The sequence below is a fragment of the Dysidea avara genome, chromosome 9 (assembly GCF_963678975.1).
Source record: "Dysidea avara chromosome 9, odDysAvar1.4, whole genome shotgun sequence".
Lineage (NCBI taxonomy): Eukaryota > Metazoa > Porifera > Demospongiae > Dictyoceratida > Dysideidae > Dysidea > Dysidea avara.
Genome location: NC_089280.1, coordinates 5,063,840 through 5,091,778, shown reverse-complemented (window position 1 = coordinate 5,091,778; position 27,939 = coordinate 5,063,840). Strand labels below are relative to the sequence as shown.

Genomic DNA, 27,939 nt, shown 5'->3' with positions numbered 1-27,939 from the left:
TAATCTTAACAAAAACCTGTAATACTGATTTGATTGGCTAAAATAGTGTGATGTGTTTCTATTAGAAGTAAATGTCTGACTTGACAACTAGTGTTACCATAGTGATAAATGCCCCGTGGCATAGCAACAATACAGTTGCTAGGGTAAACGTCACTTTGAGACCATAGCAATGGTTGTTAAGTGTAATTGGTCTTTTGCAGTGGTTATTTTTAGAATTTCTGTTGCCTAGTAACAGTTGCTATGGTTGTTGGATTAATTTGCAATTGGACGGCTGGCTGTGGTATTCAGGATTAATAGTTCTCGAGTTGTAAACAGGAAGGAAATAGTGCTCGGCTTCGCCTCGCACTATTTTACTCCTTCCTGTTTACAATGCTCGCACTATTAATCCCGAATACTACAGCCATCCATCCTATTACATATACAAACCGACCTACCTATATACCTTTCGCCCGCGCAACATAAGATCAAATAGGTATGGACTTATAGGTAAGTTGCAACTCACTTTTCTTTCTCTTTTGAACAACCTCCTCTACATCAGGTTGTATAGTTCTTTTAGGAGGACGGTCTTCGTGATCCATTTAATGTTGACGATCAGTTCTCAGATCCTCGACTGATCAGTTTGATAGTATACGTAGTTCAGCAGAATCGATTGTGGGCTTACTCCTCTGTAGCGTCTCTCCTGGCGTCTCATGTTCATTCACTAGTGATATTAGACGGAGTATTACTTAGTGATTGTTACTGGTATAGTGAAGTAATAGAAGAATATGGTGTAATATTAGATAGTGGGTGAAGAGACCGGCCTAACTCGGCTGCTTAGAAACGATGGAAAAGTACCCGCTATTATCTATGCTATTATGCAGGTAAACCAAGTTGCTGATTTGATAAACAAGTGTACTATTTGTTGGTGTTTGCTGTGTATAAGAAGTGATTATCTTGTACTCGCTTAGGTACTTTATGAATGGTTGTTGTAATGGCCGTTGTAATGCACTTGTCAATTTTATCCCCCACTCCCCCCCCCCGGAATACAGGGGATTTGACAAATCGTGGTTTCAAATTCCCCACTACTGGGGCAAAATCGGCTGTCAAATCCCCACTATGTCCCCACCTCCATTGTAGGGGATTTAACAACACCTCTGAAGGATGACTAAGCACATATTTCATGTATGCGACTAGTAATAAACCTGCCCTGTAGCTAGCAAAATTATAGCAAGTGCGATTTTATTGTTTAGAAATGCAACTACCGAAAATTGGTCAGTGAATTGGACAACTGTCAATTGCCCCCAGGGGTGGGGACAAGAAGCAACGTCAAATTCCCACCTGGGGTGTGGGGCATGAAATTGACAAGTGCATAAGGAAGGTGATAATTGTTTGTTCTCTCACAACTGGACCAGCAAGCCTCACATGGTACTGTGTGTGTCAGTGTTTATTCTAGGATTTCTCTTTTGGAGGGGAATCAGGAATTTGGGGGGTGACCAGGTGAAAGTCTGTGTATAGTTGTCCAAGTTCACAATTATGTAAAACGCTTGAATAGTTTCCAAACTGGTTAGTCATTTAAGGCTGTGTCATGAGTGTTGATTTTGATTTTTTGTGATTGGGTGAAGCCAGATTGTATGATCAGGCTTTCTGAGATTAAATCCAAGGGGTATTTGTGGCGGCTGTGCATGCCATTTTTGTAAGTAGGAAATTTTACAAATTACACATAATTTAAGGATCATTTTGAGAGTTAGGAAAAAAACTGGGTAGACTTGGGCTCTCAGATATTGAATAGCCATCACTATATGCATGAAATTTTGTTAGTCGACATAGCAGGTTAATTGATCTGATACTGAATCTGAGAGCATTTTAAGGTTGCATTTGCAATTTTTAACCTGGGAAAATTTTACATATTAACCACTCTGAGATTGAATCTGAGAGCAGTTTTGGTGTGCCATTTTATTAAAAACAAGCTTGACCTAAGTATAGTGTAGTAGTCACTCACAATTTTAGGGGGTTAGTCTGAGATTTTAGGGGGGGGAAAGTCCCCCCCCCCCCCCCCCCTAACAGCCCTAGGATAAACACTGACCAGTTGTAGTTGATGTAATTGCATTTGTGTTTCATGGACAATACTGTGTGGATATAGGATACAATACCTCTATTCCAGTCATCTTGGTTCCTAGTCTGGTGCTGCCCGCCCCTTCACAAAAAGTAAAGGCTGGTTTCCTTATAGCCACAAACTACTTGTATTATGCCTGAGTCAGAGTGTCTACAGTAGCCTGCGACATGCTGCGCAACCATAGCTACAGCTCGCTATACATCTGTATTTTTTCGTATTTTATGATTTTAATGAACCTACAGTAGAAACTACATTGGCAGGTACGCCTTCATTTGTTATAACACGACACATTACAGGTGTTTTAGTGACACTCTACGAAGCATAGTATACACATAGGCACCATGTTTGGCTTGTTCGTGTTGAACATTGCTGGAATCTGCCTGCGGTGTTTATTTCCATTAACAAATCATCCTGCCTGCGATGCCAGAAGTTCCGAAAACTCTCTCAACTTTAACGATGGCTGCAGCACACTTGTTGTGATACCGACGAAGTATGTTTCAAAGTGCCCCCCCCCCCATCAAGACCCCGGCACTAATCGCAGGCAATGTGCATGTGGTTTGTAGCTATATGGAAACCAGGGTCTGATGAAGTACCATTTCAAAAGGAATTCAGTTAGACAGTATACGTAACTGCTGGTGATGTCAGATAATTTCCCTTCAATTTGAACAAAATCATTGTGTTGCCAAAGGGATTTGTGTGTGAACACACTAATTGGCTACCACCGAATTTTAGTGGTAGAAGTGATTTAGTATGTATATTTCACCAGACCCTGTGAAGAGGTAGACGGCGTCAGACTACTTGGCTCCCACACCACAATTATACTCTTGGTGACATGCAATAAAAACTCTTGGTAGTGACATGTATGACCAAGGCCACTAATCAGATGGATGTCTCTGATACCAGTTATTCCTGCAACTAAACTTCACTTTGTTCCTTATCTCCATCTACTTTACCAGTCACAGTCTACCAACACTAGTCTCGTACCCAGACAGCTGTTTTCCCTTTTGTATTTGGGTGGGGGAAAACCCAAAAACAAAAGAGAAAAAGTAATGTGCTAGACCAACACTTCTTTACCACAACATCATGGCTTCTATTGCATGTCACCAGACCCTTGTGATCTGGGGATGTGACTAACTGAAGTGTCCTTATTGGGAGTACAAATATGTACAATTTTAATTTTTCAAGGTTTACAGTGATAAAAAGCAGCGAAACAAAAGGTGATTGTAACTATGTAAGTTAATATACATGCGGCTGCTGTATTAGAGTATCTTGATCTCGCTACTTGGCTACACATTAGATTAAGTTAGGGGGCATGGTAGAATACTTTGTTTTCTACAGAGCTAGATTGTTAAGACTCAGCACTGATTATTAGAGGTGTGGTGGCATTTTAAGGGGGAGTGGTGCCCATTGCAATAGGTACAGCTTAGCCATTACCCGATACTACCAGGGATACTGCAGTCCATTAAGCATTTCAATAGTTCCGTGGCATCTAAATATGCTCCTTCAATGAAACTCTCACTGCATAAAATTAATTCCTTGGTATGGTTTCCTGGAATGAAGACAATGATGATCTTTTAACTGATTAATTGAAGATAAAAGGAATGGCGAAGCACAGAAGGTAGAATTTATCAGAACTACAAAAGTCACATCTACCCCATGAGTTTGTTGTTGTGGTATAACATGATGGTGGCTGTCTGCTGCTTTGTTTGACCACTAACCTTGCATCAGGCAGGCAGGTTGGATGGCAAACAAAAAATCAAGTTTTGAAGTTTAAAGTAAAAGTTTAAATGACCAGCTGCTTGTAAGTGTTTTCTTGTTTTTAATGCTGTATTTGATGTTGATTAGAGTAACACTATTCTGTAAAGGTAATTTTCATTGTGTATGATATTTAGTATAATGGGTTTTAGATGGGCCATTTTTATCAGTGCCCGATAATTTAGGGGGAAACCCTACTAAACAGTAATACTATTAGCAATTTACAAACAGCTCGCTTTCCTAGCTTCCAGCACATTTGATCTCGCAAATGTCATCTAGTGCTGTCAGGAGCTTATAAGCGCCAAAGGCGCATATAAACTCCTGGTGCTGTTGATTGATATTCTTGGCCCTTTAAAAAAACAAAAACCTGCTTAAAGTCAGGCACTTAAAAGAGTATGGCTTTGGAAGTCTTGCTAGTGTGACCAATGAGTTTTGATTAACACTGGGATTAGTACCACAGAGAAGTTGGCATTGTATAAACTTTGTGAATAGCAAACTAAATTGCATTTGGCAAAATAAACTTAAACTTTGGCCCACTAAAGATTTCCCCACGACTAAAGTTTCCCTCTATACAGTATACTGACAGTATACTGAGGTTTCACTGTAGTAGACTAGTAGTGTGTTACTGTGTTGGGTACATGTTTGTTCACAGGTGTGTCGTTACTACCTGAAGGGGTGTTGTGTGTATGGCAGTAGTTGTCTTCATGACCACGTGAAGCCACCTATCATCCCATCATCATTATCATCAAGGTGATACTAGCACCTCTCAATTTCTATGTACTGTATAATACAATACAATTTAAACGTGGTTTACACAGAGGAGAGATGTCAGCTCTAGTGTCACTGGCCAGTATGAAGAGACAAGCAGAACTGGAACAAGAAGGAGAACAGGAGCCAGTGGATGATAAGTTAAATGTGAGCAGTTAAACAAGCTTCAAACTTTACTAGGAATACCACACACACGCGCACGCATGTACGCACACACACACAGGGGTGTATAATGGTGGTTGTTTGGTTGTTGTCAGTACAAACTGTGTACCACATGAAATTGACTTTGGATGACAGTCACATGATGCTTTTGTCTATAGTAGCAGATACAATACATACAGTACATCATGGACTTACCTTTGTCCTCTTTTGTGTCCTATTTCTTTCTCTACTAGTGTGGAGGTGTTGATTTGTGGTTAGCATGTAGTGGCTTCTTGTGCTGGTTATCATGTGATGTGTAACTTTTCTTTCTACTTGTAATATTTAAACACAGTAGGACAAGTGGGTGGAAAGTATTGTATGATATTTTATTGATTTTTCCATACAGTTCACAGTACTGTCTTCTGCTAAGCTACCAGACAATTGGGAGGATTTGACCTCTCCTTCATTTAAACCTCCTGACAACTGGGTGGATGCTCCAGAGTTTGTTCCTGTGAGTAATCGACTGTTCTGATTGGCTGTAATTATTATAATACCAGTATGTGTGTGTAGTGTGTTTGTGTGTGTGTGTGTGTGTGTGTGTGTGTGTGTGTGTGTGTGTGTGTGTGTGTGTGTGTGTGTGTGTGTGTGTGTGTGTGTGTGTGTGTGTGTGTGTGTGTGTATTAGGGATGGGCAATTGTTCAATTATCGTGATAATTGTGATTATTTTATTGGTAATAATCGACATCGTGTACTTTTTGTAGACTAGTGATAATCAAAATCAGCAATTATCGTGCAATAATCATGGTAATCAGAGAAATATTTGTAAATTTGTAAATATTTGTATATTTTCAATGTAATGTAACCATTCAATTAACAATTCATGATGTGTTTAGTGTGTTTGATGACTTTGATCATAAGAATTGAGTTGACAATAATCATGATAATCGTGATATTTGTTCTTGACAATAATCGTATAGCAAAATATCAATATCGCCCATCACTAGTGAGTGTGTGTGTATGCATGTAGTGTGTGTGTGTGTGCGTGTAGTGTGTGTGTATGCGTGTAGTGTCTATGTGTGTGTGTGTGTGTGTGTGTGTGTGTGTGCGTGCGTGCGTGCATGTAGTGTGTGTGAGTGTGCGTGTAGTGTGTGTGTGTGTGTGTGTGTGTAGTGTGTGAGTGAGTGCGTGTGGTGTGTGTATTGTGTATCTGTGTGTGTGTGTGCATGTAGTGTGTGTGCATGTAGTGTGTGTGCACACGCACGTGTGTGTGAGTGTACTGTGAATGTGCGTGTAGTGTGTGTGTGTGTGTGTGTGTGTGTGTGTGTGTGTGTGTGTGTGTGTGTGTGTGTGTGTGTGTGTGTGTGTGTGTGTGTGTGTGTGTGTGTGTGTGCATGTAGTGTGTGTGTGTGTGTGTGTGTGTGTGTGTGTGTGTGTGTGTGTGTGTGTGTGTGTGTGTGTGTGTGTGCATGTAGTGTGTACGTATGTACAGTATATGTGTGTGTGAGGGAGTGTGTGTGGTGTGTGTGTGTGTGTGTGTTGTGTATCTCTGTGTGTGTGCATGTGTGTGTGTGTGCGTGCGTGCATGTGTCTAGTGTGTGTGCATGTAGTGTGTGTGTGTGTGTGCATGTAGTGTGTGTGTGTGTGTGTGTGCATGTAGTGTGTGTGTGTGTGTGTGTGTGTGTGCACATGTGTGTGTGCACATGTGTGTGTGCACGTGTGTGTGTGTGCGTGCGTGCATGTAGTGTGTGTGTGTGTGCGTGTAGTGTGTGTGTGCGTGTGTGTGCGTGCGTGCATGTAGTGTGTGTGTGTAGTGTGTGTGCACATGTGTGTGCGTGCGTGCATGTGTCTAGTATGTGTGAGTGTGAGTGTGCATGTGTGTAGTGCATGTGTGCGTGTGTGTGTGTGTGGTGTTTCCTTGAGCAGGAAACTTTACTCACATTGCTCCAGTCTACTCAGATGTTTAAATAGGGACTTGGTGGCTAGGTGTCAACTGGGGAAGCAGTCCACCCAGCTGTAACATCAATGGGTGCCTCGTATTTACTATGGAAGCAAATGCCCAACTGTCCTTGTCTTGCTTAGCGGTATTGAGGTCGTTGTGGAACTTTGGGTTCCGCGACCTCTCTCCGTGAGACCTGAGCAGTCCTCCTGCAGGTTACTAACCCTGCCCCAGGAGGGTTTTCCTGCACAAGGCTTAAGTGCCTGAGTGGTGCACAGGCATCCCAATGCTGGTTCACTGGGTGGCAATAGCTGTGTTTTGTACGGATGCCATAGGCTTTGCTTTATGTGTGTGTGTAGTGTGTGTGTGTGTGTACACATGCTGTTCATCTGATATGTAGTTTACAAATCTCCATACAGGACATATCCTCCTAGAGTGAAGCAGCTAAGTCAGGCACTGAGGCACAGTTCATTGATAAGATTACGCTTGATGTTGCTGCATTGCTGGTGAGCAGCCCCACCCATTTGTGATAGTGTGATCCTTACGTTACCCTTGTAGTTGTGTGCATTTGCTGTTAATGAGTTTTGCCCTTTTGGAGATGAGTAAGTTTATTTGTATTAGGGGTACATTGATATCATACAGTGTGGTAGTACTGTACATTATTAGGGATCATGAAAAACTGGGCTTTTCCAGCCAAAAATATCAAACCTCAATTTCCCTGCGTGACAGCTTGACAGCATTAGTAATGAGGCACAGCCCAGAATTTTGTGCTGACTGACTAGCTAACTGGTGCCTCCAGCCGAGCATAACTCAGCAGTGTATGAGACTACAGTACCACAGTACATACAATACACACATCATGGACTTGTCTTTATCCTCCTTTGTGTTCCAGTTTTTTTGCTGACAATGCAAGGTGTTTATTTGCGATAGCGCAGTGCAGCTTCCCCGTGACTGTGTTGGCTATTATGCTTATCACCCATATTTTCCATAGTGACTAAATCACAGAGACGTTTCTCGTACTGTTCTTCATTTGTAATGTTGTATAATGGGCAGAGCATTGTGGAAAACAAAGCATAATGGCCACCTCCCTTTCTGTTATGTAACTGGTTGTTGGGGCACACCTTCTCACACAAAATTACTTAATGACATACCCTGTACCTGGAGCTTTTAATACAGTATGTGTTGGTCATTTGTAATAATCATTTTATTATAAACAAGTAGAAGAAAAAAATAAAATTCTTAATTTTTCTTTCAACACTTGTAAACTATTTTTCCCATGTACCTGGACGTCAGAGCTAGGGAAATCAAAAAAATATATGTATAGCTATAAAAGTTTTAAAAATTTATGCAATGAAATTTCCTACCAACTGCCTACCTGCCTGATGCCAGACAAGCGTAACTTAATAATGGCTTAGGCTACATCCTTGATTTTGTCACTGTTAGACGTTACTTCAGCCCAACAGCTGGCTTTGACATGCCGCAGTGCTAGTACGTACAATGGACTTATGTTTGTCCTCCTTTGTGTCTCATTTCATTTTACAGACAGCCCAAAGTGTTGATTTGCAGTAGTGCAGTGGCTTCTTTACGTTTGTAAATGGGAATCATCCATATTTTCCATGGTGACTGGATTGATTTTAGAGGTGCTTCTTCTACTGTTCTTTGTTTGTAGCACTGTATGACAGGCTGAACATAGCTGAAAGTTAAGCATAATGGCCACTTCACTTTAAGTCATTGATTGATAGTTGGGACATGCGTTTAGCACTCTCGTGCCATTCTTTGTTTTAATGTAGTATATGTGGGTTAACCAGTCATAATTATGTTACAAATAAGTAATGAACAGGTATAAGAATAATTAAGAGATGTGTGTGTTTGTGTTTGTGTGTGTATGGTGTGCATGCGTGTGTGTACTGATGTCACAGTATAGTATTCATTTTGTATATGTCATTTCAGGGCTTGTCCAATCTACAGGAAAGTATCATATTTTGTTATTCCAGTAAGTTTTAGCAGTTAGGACTGGGACAAAGGTTTGAAGTTTTGATGTGTTACTTCCTTTGCATGTGGAATTTGTGTAGAAGATTTTATGTACCTTGGTAGTTGTAAAACAGCTATGCTGAATGAACAACAGTGTAGATCTGTCACTTACTGGCATATGATGTAGTCAAAAGAAAGCTTTGAAGCATTGGGTCAAAGAAGCTTCAAGGTTTAAAATTTTAACCTTCATCCCAGCCCTATTACCATCATTACTTCCAATGTCAAATTGGTCCCCACCAGAGTACAGTGTGGATCACTGACCAAGCTGAGAAAGAGAGACTAATTTCAGACTACAAGAACAATACAGGGTATGGGTGTAGTATACTGGTAGTGTATGACTGTTCACTATACTACAGGGCTAAGCCTTGTAGACACTTCCAGCAAGGAAATGGAGTATGTCCTTTTGGAAATGTTTACTTTCACAGTCATGGTGAGTTGAGAACTGTTTTGTTATTAGTGTTAAAAAAGAAACTACAAGTACACACTTTGATCAATAGAATTGCCTCCATAAATGTACATAGCTGTATGCTGTGAGATTTTAGGAATAGTTTAAGTTGAAATACTCTTGTGGCACACACATGATAGTATTTAGTGCAATTTAAGGTTTCGCGTGAAATTATTTGTGGCCAAAAGTTTTTGATTATTGTATAAACATAAGGTGTGAGAAGTTTGTAATTTTATTTCTCGTTTTCCTGACAATATTTTGCTGTATGGACATCCTACATGCTTAACACAGATGCAATCCAATACATTAAAATATTTGTATGTGTTAGGCTATAATATTGGTTGAACTGCTATCCTCATGTAATCACAACTTGTTACCCACAGCTCTATCTGATGGTGTACTGAGAAAGAGGTTGACTTGAGACTGTTCAAAAACTCTGAGAGTGAGACCAAACTGATGACAGAGAACAAGTTAGTAAATACACCAGTCAATATCACTATGTAAATGTAGCTTGCTTGTGATGTGGTGCTTACCAAGTTAAACACCACATCTTGAATAGTAGCCACGCTTAAGCAGTACCACTTTTCAACATATTCACCTGAGCCCTGGTTACCCTTGTTATTTTAGTAGAAGCTCTTTAGATGCCAGAACTGTTTATCAAAAATCTGCTGCGATGCTAGCAAGAGTTATAAAGCTTCCCATCCGTTTTGTGTGGACTTTTCAGGCATACAAACATGTTTACAACATGAAAGCACACTTGTTCCAGTACAAAACCATTGGGAATGAGCAGGTGTTCAACTTTGTTTTTTTTTGTGGTGGTTTAGATGAAAAGGGAACCAACTATAGTGAATAGTCACCACATCAGTTATTTGATTCCACGGTATTTAACCAAGGAAATATGGTACTGAGTAATGACTGCTCTATTAGAGTAGTCTATGGCTTTTTATCAACCAGCTGGTGTATCTTCTTAAAAGTACGTGATTGTCTCAAGAAAAACTAGCCATGTAGCCTATTTATCAACATTTTAAATTCCTTTTTTTTTAATTCTGGAAATGGTCTAGGTTACATACCTTTCACAATTTTTTCATCAATTCTTTGCCTTCCAAATCATCAAATTGTCCGTAACCAACAGCCAAGTTTGCCATCAGTGTTTTTCATGAGGTTTACCATATCAAGCTCCAATCAAAGTAGTGGACAGGAAGGGCAAACAATTGTTTTCCAAGAAGAAAGTAAAAACAGACTGTGCACTCAATTCTATTTGATTTTGAAAGTTTAATGATGTCTTCAGATAACTTGATGTCTGGTGAAAAATCAAATCTGCTATCATGGGCGGTAATTAGAATGATTTTCCCAGACCCAGTTGTACCTTCATAGGTAACAATAAAAAATCATAATGTATATTTTTATGTCACAAATTTCTTCAAACCACAAAATTAGTGAAGTTTGTTCACATGATACTATCTAGGTTTACAGCACTCATGACCTTAAACTGTTACCGTATGGCTCCAAATTTTTGTAGTTTAAAATTTTAGGGTTCACCATTTTTTAATTTTTTTTAATTCGTAAACTTCATGAAAAATGGAACACATTGGGTTTATGGTTTCTTCACACATGAACACAAAGTGGAAAATATGTGCAAATATGGTACGGTGATGGCAGCTACTGGAGGAGTGTTTGAGCAAATTTTGTCTCTTGTGTGAGAGGCTTCCAAGTAACCAGGACGCTGGTGTGAGGTGAAAGTGATGTTCATGACATTTTTGCTATGAAAGTGACAATAGCTGGTGTACCTGTAGCTGAAGTAATGATACAAACTCTTCATTTTTGTCTTGAGTGTTGTCTCATGGACAATACCAAATTGTTCAGTGTTCATCAATTTTTTGTGAGAAAAAATTTCTAGGGTTACTATAGTTACAAGAAAATTGAAACTATGAAAATTTGGAGCCATATGGTATGTCAACTACATGTGAAGGTGTAAAATGTTACCTAACACAGCTAAATTGTTCTTTAAGACCTCCTTGTTATTGGGGCCAGATTTTTGTTCATAGAGGTGACCCTCCCTATCCATGAAGTACACTAAGTCCTGTAGGAAATAGTACTGCTGTGTGGATGGACATTCAACACATTTACAGAAACACCAGAACTGTGACCAGCTACAGTATATGTCATCTTAGCTGTTTAACTGTTACATGAACATTACACCACTTGTTTGTCATGGCTGGTACAGTTGGAGAAGTAGTCATGAAATATCACTTTGTGACCATACCATAACTTTTCTATTATCACAAAAGGCTGTAGCCTGAGGGGATGTGGTTTACTTGTTTGGTTTAGTGTTTGTACAGTTTATGATAATTGTAATTTAGTTGCTAGGAGACTGTGTACATCCTTTCAATTACTGGGGATTATCAAGTTGGCCGATGACCTAATTACACAGTGACTAAACAGGTTTCACATTTAATAGCTAGACCTCATACACTAGTGTCCCATCATGTAATGGTTTGATCAGAACTTGTAATATTGTACAAATCATTTCACTCAACAATATTGTATGACAATAGTTGTCAGTCAGTCTGAAATGTGTCATTTGAGTACCTGCCTAATGTAGCCACCTGCTTGATAAGGTCACCTGTTTTACCAAGTCAACTTGATAATCCCTGGTATCTACACATACTTGATAATCAGGACAGTTTTGATAAAGTAATTCCAACAGTGAACGTAATAATTTAGTTGGTCCCTTGTAGTTACAGTTACGTTACTATAAACATTGTGTACAATACAATACACAGTGTATTTGATGTGTAATAATTGTTTACACAGAGGAGAGATGTCAACTCCAGTGTCACTGGCCAGTATGAAGAGACAAGCAGAACTCGAACAAGGAGAACAGGAGTGATAGCAGCCATACTACTAACACTACAAGGTACAATCTGTTCCTGTTGTTGACCATTTCCTGTACAGACTACACAACAATACCAGGAAAATTTTGTGGTACTTATATTTCATGGTTCTGTACCTTATTTTCATGTTTCAAATTTCTCAGACGCCTCTTAGCCCAGAATTTTCACGTTTTAAATTTCGCAGATCACTGTTGCTCGATTTTTGTTCTCGCTACAAAGAGTCAGGATTGATTTTACTTCAAGCGTCATAAATATTGCTAAAGCACATCTGAAACAAGTATACAGCACAGTAGTGGCTGTCTCTGTTTGAGGCATAGTCTAGTCTTGCACTAGGCCTGCTTCTTTCTTGAGCCACACCCACTTTAATATTGGGTATGTGTGATACATGATACCGTTTGTAGGTTTATGTGGAGTCCACATATACCTGCAAACAGTATCACACACCAGGAGCCACACTAATTTATCAGTAACATGAATTGAAGTTTGTAGGACACAAATAAATTTTCATGTGATAAAATTTCACGGTAGCTTTACTAACGAAGAAAACCTTGACAATGATGTACAGTGAAAATTTTAGCCACACTTGTGATCTGTTTGATGTCACTGGAGATGAAACACTGACAGCTGTTATTGTCTAGAGTGAAGTACTGTTAAATATATCACTAAAATTGGACAATATTACAACTTAAGAATATACAAGATAAGAACTTGAAAATCCTGACCTTGTATTTTAGTTTGTGCACTTTTGGTGTTAAAAGTGATTGTTCTATTAGAGTATTTCATTGTCTATTAAAATAAAACACAAGTCTGTTTTACAATAATTGAGATATACAGTGTCTTGAGTTAGCTGAGTGAATTTGTTAGAAGCCTGTTGGCTTTATATTATATTGACATGCCAGTTCAATTATTCTAGTAAAACACACTCATAATACTCTAATTGAGCAGTCAGTTTTGGTGTTTGGATAACCGAAGTGATTAAAGTTTGGCCGATAAGCGAGGATCAAATTCAACTGTGCTCAAGTTCTTCCTTCACTTGTGGCAGTTTGTATTTGAAATGGTCAACAGTTAATCATAATTATGAATCTGTGTATTTAGAAAGAAATATTTTCAGTTGACAAATGATGCTGCTACTGGTACAAGTCAGGATATCAAGGTGGCAGGATACCTCAGTCTTGCTACAGACTTCACCCACAAATTTACCGCTGGCCTAGTGATGAAGCCTCTTATCTCAACCATATTTGGATAGTCACCACGGCAACCATGAAGTCCCACACAAGATCAGAAACACTCAAGCTACCCCAAATGTAACAACATGTTCTTACAATTGAGTACAGTAACTGGCTGGTACAACACTTGTCAGACTGTTAGCAGACAGCTTCAGTAGTACAGCAACAGCTTGGATACTGCTGTTTACAGCCAGAGGGTTCATCTACATTGCTACAGTGTCCGTCATCCCTGAATTACTGGAGAAATTGTCAGAAAATATGAACATGAAACTTGTTGAATTGACTAGTGAACTTAAATTCAATTATGAAAGTGTAAATATATTAATTTTTTTTTGAAATTCAGTAAATATTGAGTTATGGTAAATGACTCGAATATAACACACTAAATACTCCAATTGGACAGTCACTTTAGCAGTTCTTGTTGATTTGATCCATTATTTTGAGAGATCACAACCATCCATCATTGCTTCAACATCTTCTCCATCCAAAATGGCCTCATCCTGGGAAAACATAACAAAACAAGTGAAGTACACTGTATTGGGACTAAAATGTGTAACTGTTATGTAACAAGGTTGTCATAGTAATGAAATCATGGAGTGTATGCAACTTAGTTGTTTGGGACCTACTTGATGTGGTCACTATAATGAGGTGGTCTTATTAATGAGGTCATGAAGTATATTTGGGACCTACTTGACATGGTCACTATAATGAGGTGGTCTTATTAACGAGGTCATGAAGTATGTTTGGGACCTACTTCACGTGGTCACTATAATGAGGTGGTCTTATTAATGAGGTCATGAAGTATGTTTGGGACCTACTTCACGTGGTCACTATAATGAGGTGGTCGTATAATGAGGTCATAAAGTATATTTGGGACCTACTCAACATGGTCACTATAATGAGGTGATCTTATTAATGAGGTCATGAAGTATGTTTGGGACTTACTTGACGTGGTCACTATAATGAGATGGTCTTATTAATGAGGTCATGAAGTATACTTGACGTGGTCACTATAATGAGGTGGTCTTATTAATGAGGTCATGAAGTATGTTTGGGACTTACTTGACATGGTCACTATAATGAGGTGGTCTTAATAATGAGGTCAAGAAGTATGTTTGGGACTTACTTGACGTGGTCACTATAATGAGGTGGTCTTATTAATGAAGTCATGAAGTATGTTTGGGACCTACTTGACGTGGTCACTATAATGAGGTGGTCTTATTAACGAGGTCATGAAGTATGTTTGGGACTTACTTGACGTGGTCACTATAATGAGGTGGTCTTATTAATGAGGTCATGAAGTATATTTGGGACTTACTTGACGTGGTCACTATAATGAGGTGGTCTTATTAATGAAGTCATGAAGTATGTTTGGGACCTACTTCACGTGGTCACTATAATGAGGTGGTCTTATTAGTGAGGTCATGAAGTATGTTTGGGACTTACTTGACGTGGTCACTATAATGAGGTGGTCTTATTAATGAGGTCATGAAGTATATTTAGGACTTACTTGACGTGGTCACTATAATGAGGTGGTCTTATTAATGAAGTCATGAAGTATGTTTGGGACCTACTTCACGTGGTCACTATAATGAGGTGGTCTTATTAACGAGGTCATGAAGTATGTTTGGGACTTACTTGACGTGGTCACTATAATGAGGTGGTCTTATTAATGAGGTCATGAAGTATATTTGGGACTTACTTGACGTGGTCACTATAATGAGGTGGTCTTATTAATGAGGTCATGAAGTATGTTTGGGACGTACTTGACGTGGTCACTATAATGAGGTGGTCTTATTGATGAGGTCATGAAGTATGTTTGGGACTTATACAGTGATCATGTCAAGTATGTAAGATTTTCACACCTCAGATCAAAGGAATTCTATAGGATACTTGCCATGTATACCTCTTCACAGGGATACAACTAAATGTACACTGAGATGTATCCCGAGAAAGTGGTTGTACTAAACAGTAAGCCACTGAAGAAAGCATAGCCTTGATGTACAGTGGTATCACCCTGATTGTTAAAGGGTTCAACTGCAACTGAAATGGATTATGGGAATAAAATTAAATACCACTCACATCACTATTTTCATAAATTGGAACATGACATGCACAGTATCCTTGCCATTCTACAAGTTGGGAAACAATAGTTAAAGGTAGAACTAGTCTTATTGTGCATTAGTCTTATGGAGCAAGAAGAGATCAAAAATCATTGGTACTTCTAAGGAGAGAGAAGATATGAGCATTAGTTTGCCTGACATTGGACGAGCAGTTCACCATTGTTTTTTCTCATGTTTTTGCCTTCGCTCAGGGCCTGAAAGATGAAACTTACCCAGCAATGGATTCACCTGACAATGGAGAATCTGATGGCGTAAGTTGCATCCCAGTAGAGGACTACATTTGAAAGTTAAGACCGTTTATTTAAGCACCTGTGTAGTTTACTTTCCATATTGTCACTGTACAAATCAAGTTCTCTGCTGTTGCCATTTTTTTCATCTAAATGAAGAAAATGTAATAAAATCGAATTCGAAAATGTGCTAATATGGGGTTCTTGCAGATCTGGTCACAATGATTAGTCTTTCAACACAATAGCATTAGACCACTTTGAAATTCCCCAAGATTTACCCAACTTGACTTTGCATGCTATCCTTTGGACTCATCCATTCATTATAACAAACGTTGCTACAATGTTACATGCTGCCTAGCCATACAGTGTAATTGAATCTTTCAGAAACATTCAGTTACACTTGTATTGGCATGGGTGGTTACTAACCCAGGCTACTAGATTGAAATGGAAGTATTGCATATTAGCTGTAACATGGACACTTGGGATTTGTACATACCCACATCCCTTGGGCTCTGGACATACATAGCAAATCCATGTTACAACTATTACATGTCATACAAGATCTCATTATAATTAATAAGACACCTAATATAGTGACCATGTCAAGTAGGTCCCAAACACAGCTAAGGTGTACTTCGAACTTCGCCTACAATTTATGGGAACTACAAATACTGATCTCAGTAATAATGAGGTGGTTGTATTAGTGAGGTATTACCATATATGTACATGGGAACATGACAATTGAATAACATGGACACCTTGGGAGTTGGGACTAACCAATTTTCTTACACAGACAACAGGAAATTATTGGTGGAAGAAAAATATTGTGTAGATCTCTTTTAGTGGCACTTACCAAGGTTTGATAAACTGTGACCGGATCTGCAAGAATCTCTCATGTTAGCGCAAGCCTAAATTTTACAGCAGAAACAATAGGTGAAATAATTACAAAATCTAAAATAATTGTGCAAATTATTTTACTGCTTGTTTCACAATGAAGGAAGGTGCTAATGGCAGAAACCTTGGTAGCATCATGATCCCCACAGTGAGAAGAGTTCAAAAATCTTTGTTTCGTGTCAGTACTCCAAACGAAACAGAAGACATGAGCGTTAGTCTGACTCGCGATGGTCGAGTGGTTCACTAACACTTTGTTCACAGTTTATTGCCTGTAGGAAGAATGTGGAAGACAAAACTTACCAGCAATGAATTCATCTGTTCATGGAGAATCGGATGGTGTAAGTTTCATCCCAGTAGAGGACTGCATTCGTAATATACGACTGTTTATTTAAGTGCCTGTAGAATATTTTCCGCATAGTTACTGTACAAATTGATTCTTCTGCTGGTAGGGCTGTAACTTCAAAAATTCTTAGCTTCTAATGCTGAAACTTTGGTTAGCCATTCTTTTGGCTATTTAGAAAAAGAAAATGGAATTTGAGAAATGTGCTAACATGTGGGCTTCTTGCAGATCCGGTCACAATTACCGAGTGATAATCTGATTTTCAAAATTCATCAACTTTTCTTCCACCCAAATTACCTGTCATACTGTAATAGTTTATATGGGACATTAACTAGTGAAAGTGTGAAAGTGGATCATATAACAGGTAGCCACTGTGTGTTACCATGGCAACATTAAGTAGTTTGATCAATGGAATGAGTATGTGTGTATGTATAGCTTAGTAGTTAGTAGCTTACCATCTTCCTCTACTATTCTTTAGCTTGTAGGGTGGTAACTTCAGCTTGTGAGCTCTCAATAATCATCTGTATTACTTCAGGATCACTGGGGAGATCACAACCAGCCATCATTGCTTCAACATCTTCACCACCCAAAATGACCACCTCAATCTGAGAAAATATATACAAGTGTATACTATAATCTCTTCTAATGCACTATTCAAATTACGGATTTAATTAAACCATACATGGTAAGTCCCTTTATGATGTCACCATTCAGCCCATTCCCACACAATTCCAGGACATCAATTTATAGTAAATTCCCTATTTTGGTCTCAACAACTTTGTAAATATATTACGTTTTACCTCTGAAACAGAAAATGTGTTGTTAAAGGATTAGAGAGATAATGTGATACACATCTTGCTACCATAGCAACATGACACACCTGTTTAGCAAACAATACTTCTGTTTGTCTAGCAACCTTTGCCACTGATCCCTGGTTATTGTGGTCTCCTGGCAACCATATAAACAGGGATACTTGTCCATATACAAGGGCTAAATTAGTATTGTTTAAATTTTTGTGGATGTTGCCGCTGGTCAACCACAAAAATATTTTAACACAAAAAGTCCTACACATGCAGGAATGTCTCAAAGAAATAATTCTTTAGCCAATAAATCTCATAGTGAGGAATAGTGGCAGAATGAAACATACACACTACAAGCCAACAACTTCAACACTGTAACATGCTACACACTACAAATGTCCACAACCACTTGAGGGTCATTCCATGTCAAATCAACAAGGAATTTAGGGTTACCTCTCGGATTTTGACGAAACTTGGTACGTTTGTAGTACCTGTGGTGCTTATCACTCATGCAAATTTTTAGCTCCATACATTCCATAGTTTCTGATTTATAACCACAAATATTTTGAATATTTCATGAAAATTTGGTCCATCTCTAGTTACAAAATCAACTGCAACTTTGTACTGTGTACATATTTTTACACACAATTTTCACCGATGGAAGACTGTTGATTGACCTTTCCAGTGATCCCTAAATTATGGGATATCTACTTAATTAAGGTTCAATAGTACTTCATTGAAAACTTTAAACCTTTATATTTTGAAAAATGCTGCTTGAACTTTTTTGAATTCTTTTGTGAATAATGATTGGGTCATAGTCTATGTTTGATAAAATTTTTGTGGTGGGACCACAATGGGCTCAAGAGGTATAATGAATTATGTTGTGGTATGTGATGGAATTTGCAGTCTATTATTGCTGTATTGGAGTCTACACCTCCAATAACCACTCACAACAAGGCCATGCCAAGTTTATCTTACAGAGTGAAGGTGTCTAGGTACATTGCAACCTGTATTACAGGTTTTTGCAATTGAATTCGGCGACTTTGCAATTGAATTCGTCCCGTTTGCAATTGAGTTCGTCGCTTTTGCAATTGAATTCGTCCCGTTTGCAATTGAATTCGTCCCGTTTGCAATTGAATTCATCGGTTTTGCAATTGAATTCGTCCCGTTTGCAATTGAATTCGTCGCTTTTGCAATTGAATTCGTCGCTTTTGCAGTTAAATTCGTCCATAACAAGAATGGCAGCTGGAGCAAACATGAAAACATGATGTAGCAGCTGCTACAAGAACTTGTTCAAGTACAACAGTAGTAAACAACTCTTTATAAGGCAATAATTCTTCCTCTACAGCCTCTTCAACAACATTCCAAACTCTACTATGCCATTGGCGATGGGTGTGGTCACTCGCGAGCAAGCTAATTAACTTGTCAGACAGCTATCAACTTCGCGTACTACCAGCTTCAATTACCTTCTAGTGTATCAAGTGTAACTCTCCAAGGCATAAATAGTTCATCTCTTAATGAACGGGTTGGTTTCTTGGAGCCGTTTTGTTTATGACGAATTGTAATGCAAACGCGACGAATTCTATTGCAAAACCGACTAATTCAACTGCAAAAGCGACGAATTCAATTGCAAAACCGACGAATTCAATTGCAAACGGGACGAATTCAATTGCAATACCGACGAATTCAATTGCAATACCGACGAATTCAATTGCAAACGGGACGAATTCAATTGCAAAGGCGACGAATTCAATTGCAAAAACCTGTAATGACCACCTGTATTGGAAGACCATCCATAAGCTGCAGCTAATTTATACTTTAATTCGATCTTAATGTATAGCACCAAAGCATCAATCTTTTCTAGTAAATCCAAAAATGGTCCTTATTAGACAGGTTGACTATAAACGAGATCATCATGCGTCCATAAACACATTAATGTTGTACCATCTCTTCAGTTATACCTTATTTATTTTATTAAGTAAAATCTCGCCGTTATGCACTTACATACATATCCCCACTCTACACTATTCAAGTTACGTACATGGCTGCATAGGTACAACAGACCTCCTCAAAAAGGATATCTGGGCACCTTGATAGCCTCATGATCTTACTTTATAATTCTACGTACATTTTGGACCCAAGATAAGTCTGTGGTTTCTCAAAAATGAACAATTCATCAACGGTCCAGGGAATAGAAGAGTTACACTATATACGGTGGATGCATTACTTGTACCAAGAGTTTTTATATTATTAACACTTGTTTGCACCTCAATGTGTGATTTGTAGTACTGTAATTACTAAAATTAATGGTTTTAAAAAGTATTTTGCGTTCACGTTTTGAAGATCTTTACAGGTAAATGTTAAATATGTGGTCATCACGTTTAGTTCCTACGTGAGTATGTGTATGAATTTATGACTTGATCTTCAAAGTGGTCGTGAATGTAAAGTAATTTAGTAGTTAATTTCACACATTGAGGTGTGTAGTGCATATATACAGTAAAACCCCTCCATCCCTAGGACCATAATCAAGTGCTCATATTACAGAAGCCACAGAAGTATCTTGGTCTAAATGTACGTGCACTGCTAGAGTGGGAGTACAGTGTATAAACAGGTGTCCTGGTTATCAAGGTGTCCAGGTATCCCTTCTGAGGAGTTCTGTTGTTTGTACCTATGCAGCCACATACGGAACTTAAATATGGCTAAGTCCACTACAGTGGGATTCAACTTAATTAAGAAGGTACTTGTGAAGAGATGGTACAACATTTACATGATGCTTATGGACACATGGTGGTCAGATCTGTAATGTATAGTCAACCTGTCTAATAAGGACCATTTTTGGATTTGCTAGAAAGGGTTGATGCTTTGGTGCTATACATTAAAGAAGTATAACTTAACTGCAGCACATAGATGGCCTTTCAATACAGGTGGTCATTAATACAGGTTGCAATGTACCTAGATACCTTCACTCTGTAAGATAAACTTGGTATGGCCTTGTTGTGAGTGGTTATTGGAGGTGTAGACTCCCAATACAGCAATAATAGACTGCAAATTCCATCACATACCACAACATAATTCATTATATCTCTTGAGCCCATTGTGGTCCCACCACAAAAATGTTATCAAACATAGACTATGAGCCAATCATTATTCACAAAAGAATTCGAAAAATTTCAAGCAGCATTTTTCAAAATATAAAGGTTTAAAGTTTTCAATGAAGTACTATTGAACCTTAATTAAGTAGATATCCCATAATTTAGGGATCACTGGAAAGGTCAATCAACAGTCTTCCATCAGTGAAAATTGTGTGTAAAAATATTTACACAGTGCAAAGTTGCAGTCAATTTTATAACTAGAGATGGACCAAATTTTCATGAAATATTCAAAATATTTGTGGTCATAAATCAGAAACTATGGAATGTATGGAGCTAAAAATTTGCATGAGTGATAAGCACCACAGGTACTACAAACATACCAAGTTTCGTCAAAATCCGAGAGGTGACCCTAAATTCCTTGTTGATTTGACATGGAATGACCCTTGAGCTATATACAACATGTGTGGATGAAGAGCTTAAACAAACCTTATCTGAGGTACTGTAATTCACAATTACAATTCCAGCACTGCTAAAAAAATTTTTGTACGTATGATTGATTTCCATCAGCCCTGCTGTCCACAAATTAAAAATATTTACAATGAATATTTTCCAGACTACAGTATTCTAAATTGTGTGTACTTGTGATATTATAAGTTTGTTTAATACTTGGGATGGAAACTGTATACTAAGTATCTACTGGTCCTACATACAAGCCCAACACACATAAACTGAAAATTCTTTCATCAAACCCTTCAAGTTGAGAACTCGGGTATGGCAAAAAATAATATAACCCTGAAAGGGGAAAACCCTTTCATTTGCAATGCAGTAAAATGAGCTTGGTCCCAAAGTGTAAGTTGTTAACTCACTTCAAATCATCAAACAATGAGTCATCCAGTGAGAATATCTCTTCCACCTGATCATCCTCCAACCTGTAACAACCAGTGTCATTACTCAAGTTGCTAATGAGGTCACTGGGTGAAACAATAAGAAACAGAGGTGCTAATGAAATGATTAATATTGGTTGGTAAATGTTAATGTAATTGAAAGTGTTTTAGCATTTGGAGAGAAAACTGGTAAGGATGGTTTTGAGCCAGGTGAAACTCCTTGCTGTTAACTGGATAAAAAATGTGTATTCAGATAGGCCAGTTATTATTAACTCTTGGTTAGGCTGCTTGTTCAGCTCAACTCAGAACAGAAACACTTCATCATAAAATCCATAAGTGTTATCCCACTAGGGACTTCTGAGTAGGTTAATACAGGAGTGAGAATTTTCAAATCAAACTTTGTGCAATACAGTAAAATATCCCAGACCCAGAATTAGGGGTGGGCAGTATTGACCAATACCATACCACGGTATTGTAATTATAAATATTGTGGTGTTACTAAATACCCACAAAATATGTATAAGCTTCCATTACATCAATAGCCCTCATTGTAGACTACACAGTGTTTACTCTTCAAGTGGGAAAACAAATTGGAGGTGTTAGCCAACAAACATTTTAGACAGAGATAACAAATAACACTCTCATATTCAACTGGTCTCCCATTAGTACCTTACTAGTAGTCCCATGTTATACTCTTTGCTCCACTCTTGCTAACAAGTTCTTCTATAATACTGTTTAAACTGGTAATTTCCAGTATTCTCCCGGTATTTTCAGTATGTCAGTACGTGGTATTGCTAAATGTTGATATTAGTGATTCAGTTTTAAAAAAAATATTGCACAACAACTAAAATTCACCCCACCCCTACCCAGAATATAAATAATTAAATTTTCCTACATGTTACAAATTGTGAACATATTAGTACAGGATAGTGTTTCATTTCTGGTGAAATGCCAAGTGACGATTCATAATGTGAGATCTGAAAATACAACTTGACAACAAACATCTTGAACAACCTAGGTGAGTAACTTGTGATAAATGACTATAAATCGTCTGCTTTTTTGTCTACTTCCAATACATTCATGCGATTATGCAACTCGTCAATTCTGATTGGCTAGCCAATATTTTGGCTGGATTGCACTTCCGGCCTAAAGAACTGCACATTGTCACCAAATGGTGTTTGTGCATTAACACAAGCTCAACTGGGCATGAGACTAATTAATTTATGGGAAATTAGTGATCAATTTTGGTCTTAACAACTTTGTAAATACATTAGTACATTTTACCTTTGAAACAGAAAAGTTATTGTTACAGATCTAGAATTGGTGAGGTCATGTGATACACATCTTGCAACCATAGCAACATGACCCACCTGTTTAGTAAACAATACTGTTAGTACTGATTTTTTTTTTTTTAAATGTTCTTTATGCTATTTTAAGGTTATTTATACACAGTTTCAGAGATATGAACTTTTCAGACTTGCAGAGTGTTTACACAACAGGTCGCTCTGGATGAGATCGCTTCAGTTTGATCCAGATCGATTTTTTAGCACCGTTTATACTACGAAGGCCAAACCCACTCCAATCACCAAAAAAAACCTTAAACCCACAATCATAATTTTCATCGAAGTAGAGATTGTTGATGGAGTTAAAGGATTTGTGTGCTGTTATCGTAAGGTTTGTAGGCACAATAAAGTTTTCAGTGTTGGCGGCAACCTCTCAATTCTATGGAGTTGGTTAACTGTTCATTCGCATGCGTACCTGTTTATTTTTGAGTCCTTTTGTTGTTCTTGAGGCTGTCCTTCCGTATCGTCCCCAAAATACTTCGCTGTTGCTTCATTTTGTCTTTACAGTCGCCATTTTAGCTGTAGTTCTCCATATCTTTATCCCGCTTATTAGAGCCAAATCGAACTGTAGGTTCGCAACTGTTTATACAGGGTGAGTAGAGCGAACTAGTTCGAACCAGACCCACATCCCTAGCAGATCCATTTCAGAGCGGTTTGACACAGTTCGGTTCGATACGGTACGTGTTAACACTGACTTGGAAATCGCTCTGATTCAAGTTAGTTCGAACTAGATGGCTAGTGTAAACGGGCTGTTATGGACCACACCTGGTCCCAAGGGGTTCAGATAACTGAGGTTCCACTGTACATTAATATTGCCAAACAGTGTTAAGTGGTTGGCTTGTAGTGTCCATGTTCATTCTGCTACTACTCCTCACCATGAGATCTATTAGCTAAAAACTTCTTTTGTTGAGATGCTAAGATTTTTTTCGTTTTCATGGTTGGCCAGCAGCCACAAAAGTTTGTTCCACAAAAAATTTAAACTTTCATCCAAAAATTTTTATGGTATAATCTGTTTTAGACCAGTGTATGTCCTGTTTCAATGGTTGCCGAGAAACCACAACAACCCGGGATTATTGGTCAAGGTTTCTACTAGGTGACCAGAAGCAGTCATTTCTGTAGGTCGGTTAGTCGAGAATTCAGATAAGTGGGGTCCAGATAACTGAGGTTCCACTGTAGCATATGCTACTGAAACTATTGATCTACAGTACCTCAGATAAAGGTGTGTTTAAGCTCTACATCCATGTACTTTGCAGCATACACATTAGGTAGTTGTGGTCATTTGTAGTTGGTACAATTACAATTCCAGTACTCTTAAATAAAAACTTTTTCGTATGATTGATTTCCATCAGCCCTACTGTTAACAAATTAAAAATATTTACAATGAATATTTTTCAGACTACAGTATTCTAAATTGTGTGTACTTGTGATATTATAAGTTTGTTTAATACTTGGGATGGAAACTGTATACTAAGTATCTACTGGTCCTACATACAAGCCCAACACACATAAAGTGAACACTCTTTCATCAAACCCTTCAAGTTGAGAACTTGGGTGTGGCAAAAAATAATATAACCCTGAAAGGGGAAAACCCTTTCATTTTCAATGCAGTAAAATGAGCTTGGTCCCAAAGTGTATGTCGTTAACTCACTTCAAATCATCAAACAATGAGTCATCCAGTGAGAATATCTCTTCCACCTGATCATCCTCCACCCCTGTAACAACCAGTGTCATTACTCAAGTCACTCATGAGGTCACTGGGTGAAACAATAAGAAACAGAGGTACTAATGAAATGATTAATATTGGCTGGTAAATGTTAATGTAATTGAAAGCGTTTTAGCATTTGGAGAAAAAACTGGTAAGGATGGTTTTGAGCCAGGTGAAACTCCTTGCTGTTGACTGGATAAAATAAAATGTGTATTTGGTTAGGCCAGTTATTATTAACTCTGCTTGTTCAGTATACTCCTCAACTTGAACAGAAACACTTCATCATAAAATCCATAAGTGTTATCCCACTAGGTACCTCTGAGTAGGTTAATACAGGAGTGAGAATTTTCAAATCAAACTTTGTGGAATACAATACAACATCTCAGACCCAGAATTAGGGGTGGGCAGTATTCACCAATACCATACCACGGTATTTTAATTATAAATATTGTGGTGTTACTAAATATCCACAGAATATGTATAAGCTTCCATTACATCAATAGCCTCATTGTAGACTACACAGTGTTTACTCTTCAAGTGGGAAAACAAGTTGGAGGTGTTAGCCAACAAACTTTTTAGACAGAGCCAAAAAACATTTTAGACAGAGGTAACAAATAACACTCTCATATTCAACTGGTCTCCCATTAGTACCTTACTGCATGCTATGCTCTTTGCTCCACTCTTGCTAACAAGTTCATTTAAATAATTTGAAAACTGGTAATTTCCGGTATTTTTGGTATCTCGGTATGCAGTACTCGAAACTGTAGCGGCCATTACGCTTCACTTTCAGCTTTGTTCAGCCTGTTACACAGCATTACAAATGAAGAACAGTGTTAGAATCGTCTCTGTGATTAATTCAGTCACGACAGAAAATACGAATGATTCTCATTTACAAAAAAGTACTGTGGGGAGCCATGCATGGTGCACAACAACTAAAATTTGGTATATTGCCCACCCCTACCCAGAATATGAATAATGAAAATTCCCTACATGAAATTACAAATTGTGTACAGACACATCCCATAATTGATAATTCCAATCATAAGCGTAGGAAGGAGGGATGGGGGGAATGGCCCCCCAAAAAATGGCCAGCCTATCAAGCCATCTGTTAAGTACTCAACTGTCTTCTTACCACTAATGCTCTGTAATTCACCTTCTTAATCAATCATAACACATTTATGAAACTATATGGTTGCATTTCTGACTCCTCAGCAACACTTCAGGACGATTGTCACAAGCACCTCTAAAATTAATTTTCATACCTTTTAGAATGTCAGAATGTTGTATGTGACTATATCAGAAGTGTACTCTGATGGTATGATATTCAAGCATCATTTACTGTCAAAAATTCACTGAAATTCAATCTCAAAACAAAACAAAAATTCCCTAGGGGGCATGCCCCCAGGCCCCCTACTTCGCATGCTCAGTTGCATCTTATCCTTGCCCCCCCCCCCAACCATGAGCTGCTATATATGCCACTGATTGTACATTAAGTAACATGAGAGATGACAACCTGAGCAGCTTGTTCAAAACTGATCTACAGGTACTAGACCACTTTGGTAGCTGGCAATTTTAAGTATTCTCATTAACAAGTACACAGAACACAGAAAAATTTGGAATTTTCAACTAGAGTAGGGGCCATAGCACATCAATAAAAGTACTGAAACAAGCTGGAGTAGTGCACAATATTAAATCACAGTAAAACAATAAAAGTGTTATATCCCTACTGTGATAGACTGACTAATATAGCTATAACTATGTGTAATGTTTTATGACATCATTAATGGTACCTGTATATATATATAAATCATGTTTGTTTTTGTATTCATTGTCTATGTTGTTCCTAATATCTATTGGGCTATTAACTATATTAACTATGGTCGTTTGTGTGCAAGTGATAGCTATTCGCCTATCAGATAGTGATACACGACACCTAGAGTGTATTTCCATTATGGTATCTAGAGCACAGTAGGGATATAACACTTCTTAATGTTTTACTGTGATTTAATATCGTGCCGGCACTACTCCAGCTTGTTTCAGTACTTTTTATCGATGTGCTATGGTCCCTGCTCTAGTTGAAAATTCCAAATTTTTCTGTTTGTTAAGGTAAGTGCGCCTAACTCCGGACATTTTTTACTTTCGGTGCTCTATCTCTGCCATACAAGTGAATTACTTAATCCTTAAAATATGGTCATAAAGCCTATCCTATGGTGCATCAGTCCTGCAAGTTTCATCAAAATATCTCAATCCGTCGAGGAGCTGCGCTTCAAAATTCAACTATGTATAAATTTCGCGCATGCTCCTAACTCCGGACATTTTTATCACGCCTGATACAGTACTTCAGAGGTTGATTTAGAATTTTAAACACCACCACGTTAAAATTGCGTCTATTGCCTACCTCATACTCGATTTTGAGAGTAATAGTACCTTTCGTTGCCGAGTTATGGGTATTTCAAATCTAGGTGTATTTACACAAATATTTATGCAGCTTCAATGAGACTGGCTCTTACAAAATCGTCCATAGCAAGTGTTTGGCTGATTGTTTACAAACGAAACTTGGTACAGTGGTAAGTCATAGTTGTTCCTCTGTACTGTATTAAAATCAGCCAGATAGCTCTTTGAGTTTGGGAATAAGCAGCGATTATCAAAGAATTTTTGATAATTTCGCCACACACGGCAGTAAATAATCACCTCATTTAGAAAAACTAGCAGAACGTTTAAGCTGATTTTAGTATCACAGCATCATTGTATATGAAGCATCAATCACCTAAAAATTCAAGTAAATGCTGTAGATAATTTTGGAGATATGACGCCAAACATTGGAAGTGTCCGGAGTTAGGAACTGTCCGGAATTAGGCGCACTTACCTTAACTGCTTTGTAAATAAATATTATGACTGGTGAACCCACACATACCGCATCTGAAATGGCGCCACGCGCCCCAGCTATATCAATTACTGTCTCAAAGTGAAGCATCCATTACGCTTCGTTGCCAGCTATGTTCAGCACCATTTCTTTGGTCTAGCTGCGCTAGCTAGACTGTACTGTATACACACACGTAGATATATAAAAACTCACCCTCGAACTCACCAAACCTTTAATGCGTTGTCCAGGATCAAACGCCACTCTTCTGATATGTTTTATGGCTTAGCGCATTGGCTGCTGTCATAGATAACTATACTATCTATGCTGCTGTTTCAACTGGCTCTACCAAATCACGATCGATTGTGGGGTCTGATCTGAAC

The 27,939-nt window shown here is 38.2% G+C and overlaps 1 protein-coding gene and 2 long non-coding RNA genes across 4 annotated transcripts in view; 1 reads left to right on the top strand and 2 right to left on the bottom strand.

Moving 5' to 3' along the window:
* Nucleotides 1-664, bottom strand: part of LOC136266896 (uncharacterized) — a 13,487-nt gene extending 12,823 nt beyond the window's left edge. The window contains exon 1 of the long non-coding RNA XR_010706348.1: nucleotides 503-664. This is a non-coding gene — a long non-coding RNA (uncharacterized lncRNA). The remainder of the gene's footprint in view (nucleotides 1-502) is intronic.
* On the top strand, nucleotides 553-13,675 carry LOC136266894 (E3 ubiquitin-protein ligase makorin-1-like). 2 transcript variants are annotated; one of them, XM_066061926.1, is made up of 13 exons: nucleotides 553-860; nucleotides 4,500-4,597; nucleotides 4,666-4,762; nucleotides 5,163-5,267; nucleotides 5,518-5,560; nucleotides 7,112-7,198; nucleotides 7,251-7,294; nucleotides 8,643-8,716; nucleotides 8,765-9,031; nucleotides 9,080-9,153; nucleotides 9,552-9,638; nucleotides 11,983-12,085; nucleotides 13,174-13,675. In XM_066061926.1, exons 1-6 carry the CDS (start codon nucleotides 855-857, stop codon nucleotides 7,129-7,131), a joined length of 369 nt encoding a protein of 122 aa, XP_065917998.1. In that variant the 5' UTR covers nucleotides 553-854; the 3' UTR covers nucleotides 7,132-7,198; nucleotides 7,251-7,294; nucleotides 8,643-8,716; nucleotides 8,765-9,031; nucleotides 9,080-9,153; nucleotides 9,552-9,638; nucleotides 11,983-12,085; nucleotides 13,174-13,675. The 2 variants fall into 2 exon arrangements, with proteins under 2 accessions (XP_065917998.1, XP_065917999.1); XM_066061927.1 differs by lacking the exon at nucleotides 5,518-5,560 and having other exon boundaries at nucleotides 560-860.
* On the bottom strand, nucleotides 13,586-27,939 carry LOC136266897 (uncharacterized). Its single transcript, XR_010706350.1, has 5 exons — nucleotides 27,611-27,939; nucleotides 24,640-24,703; nucleotides 21,631-21,693; nucleotides 17,328-17,477; nucleotides 13,586-13,788 (listed from the first exon to the last, which is right to left on the bottom strand). It is a non-coding gene; the product is annotated as an uncharacterized lncRNA (long non-coding RNA).

Excerpts from the sequence above, each read along its gene's own strand:
- LOC136266894 (XM_066061926.1), top strand. Across the intron at positions 4,598-4,665 it reads CCATCATCATTATCATCAAG|AGGAGAGATGTCAGCTCTAG; the intron begins GTGATACTAGCA and ends TGGTTTACACAG. Across the intron at positions 4,763-5,162 it reads CAGTGGATGATAAGTTAAAT|TTCACAGTACTGTCTTCTGC; the intron begins GTGAGCAGTTAA and ends TTTTCCATACAG.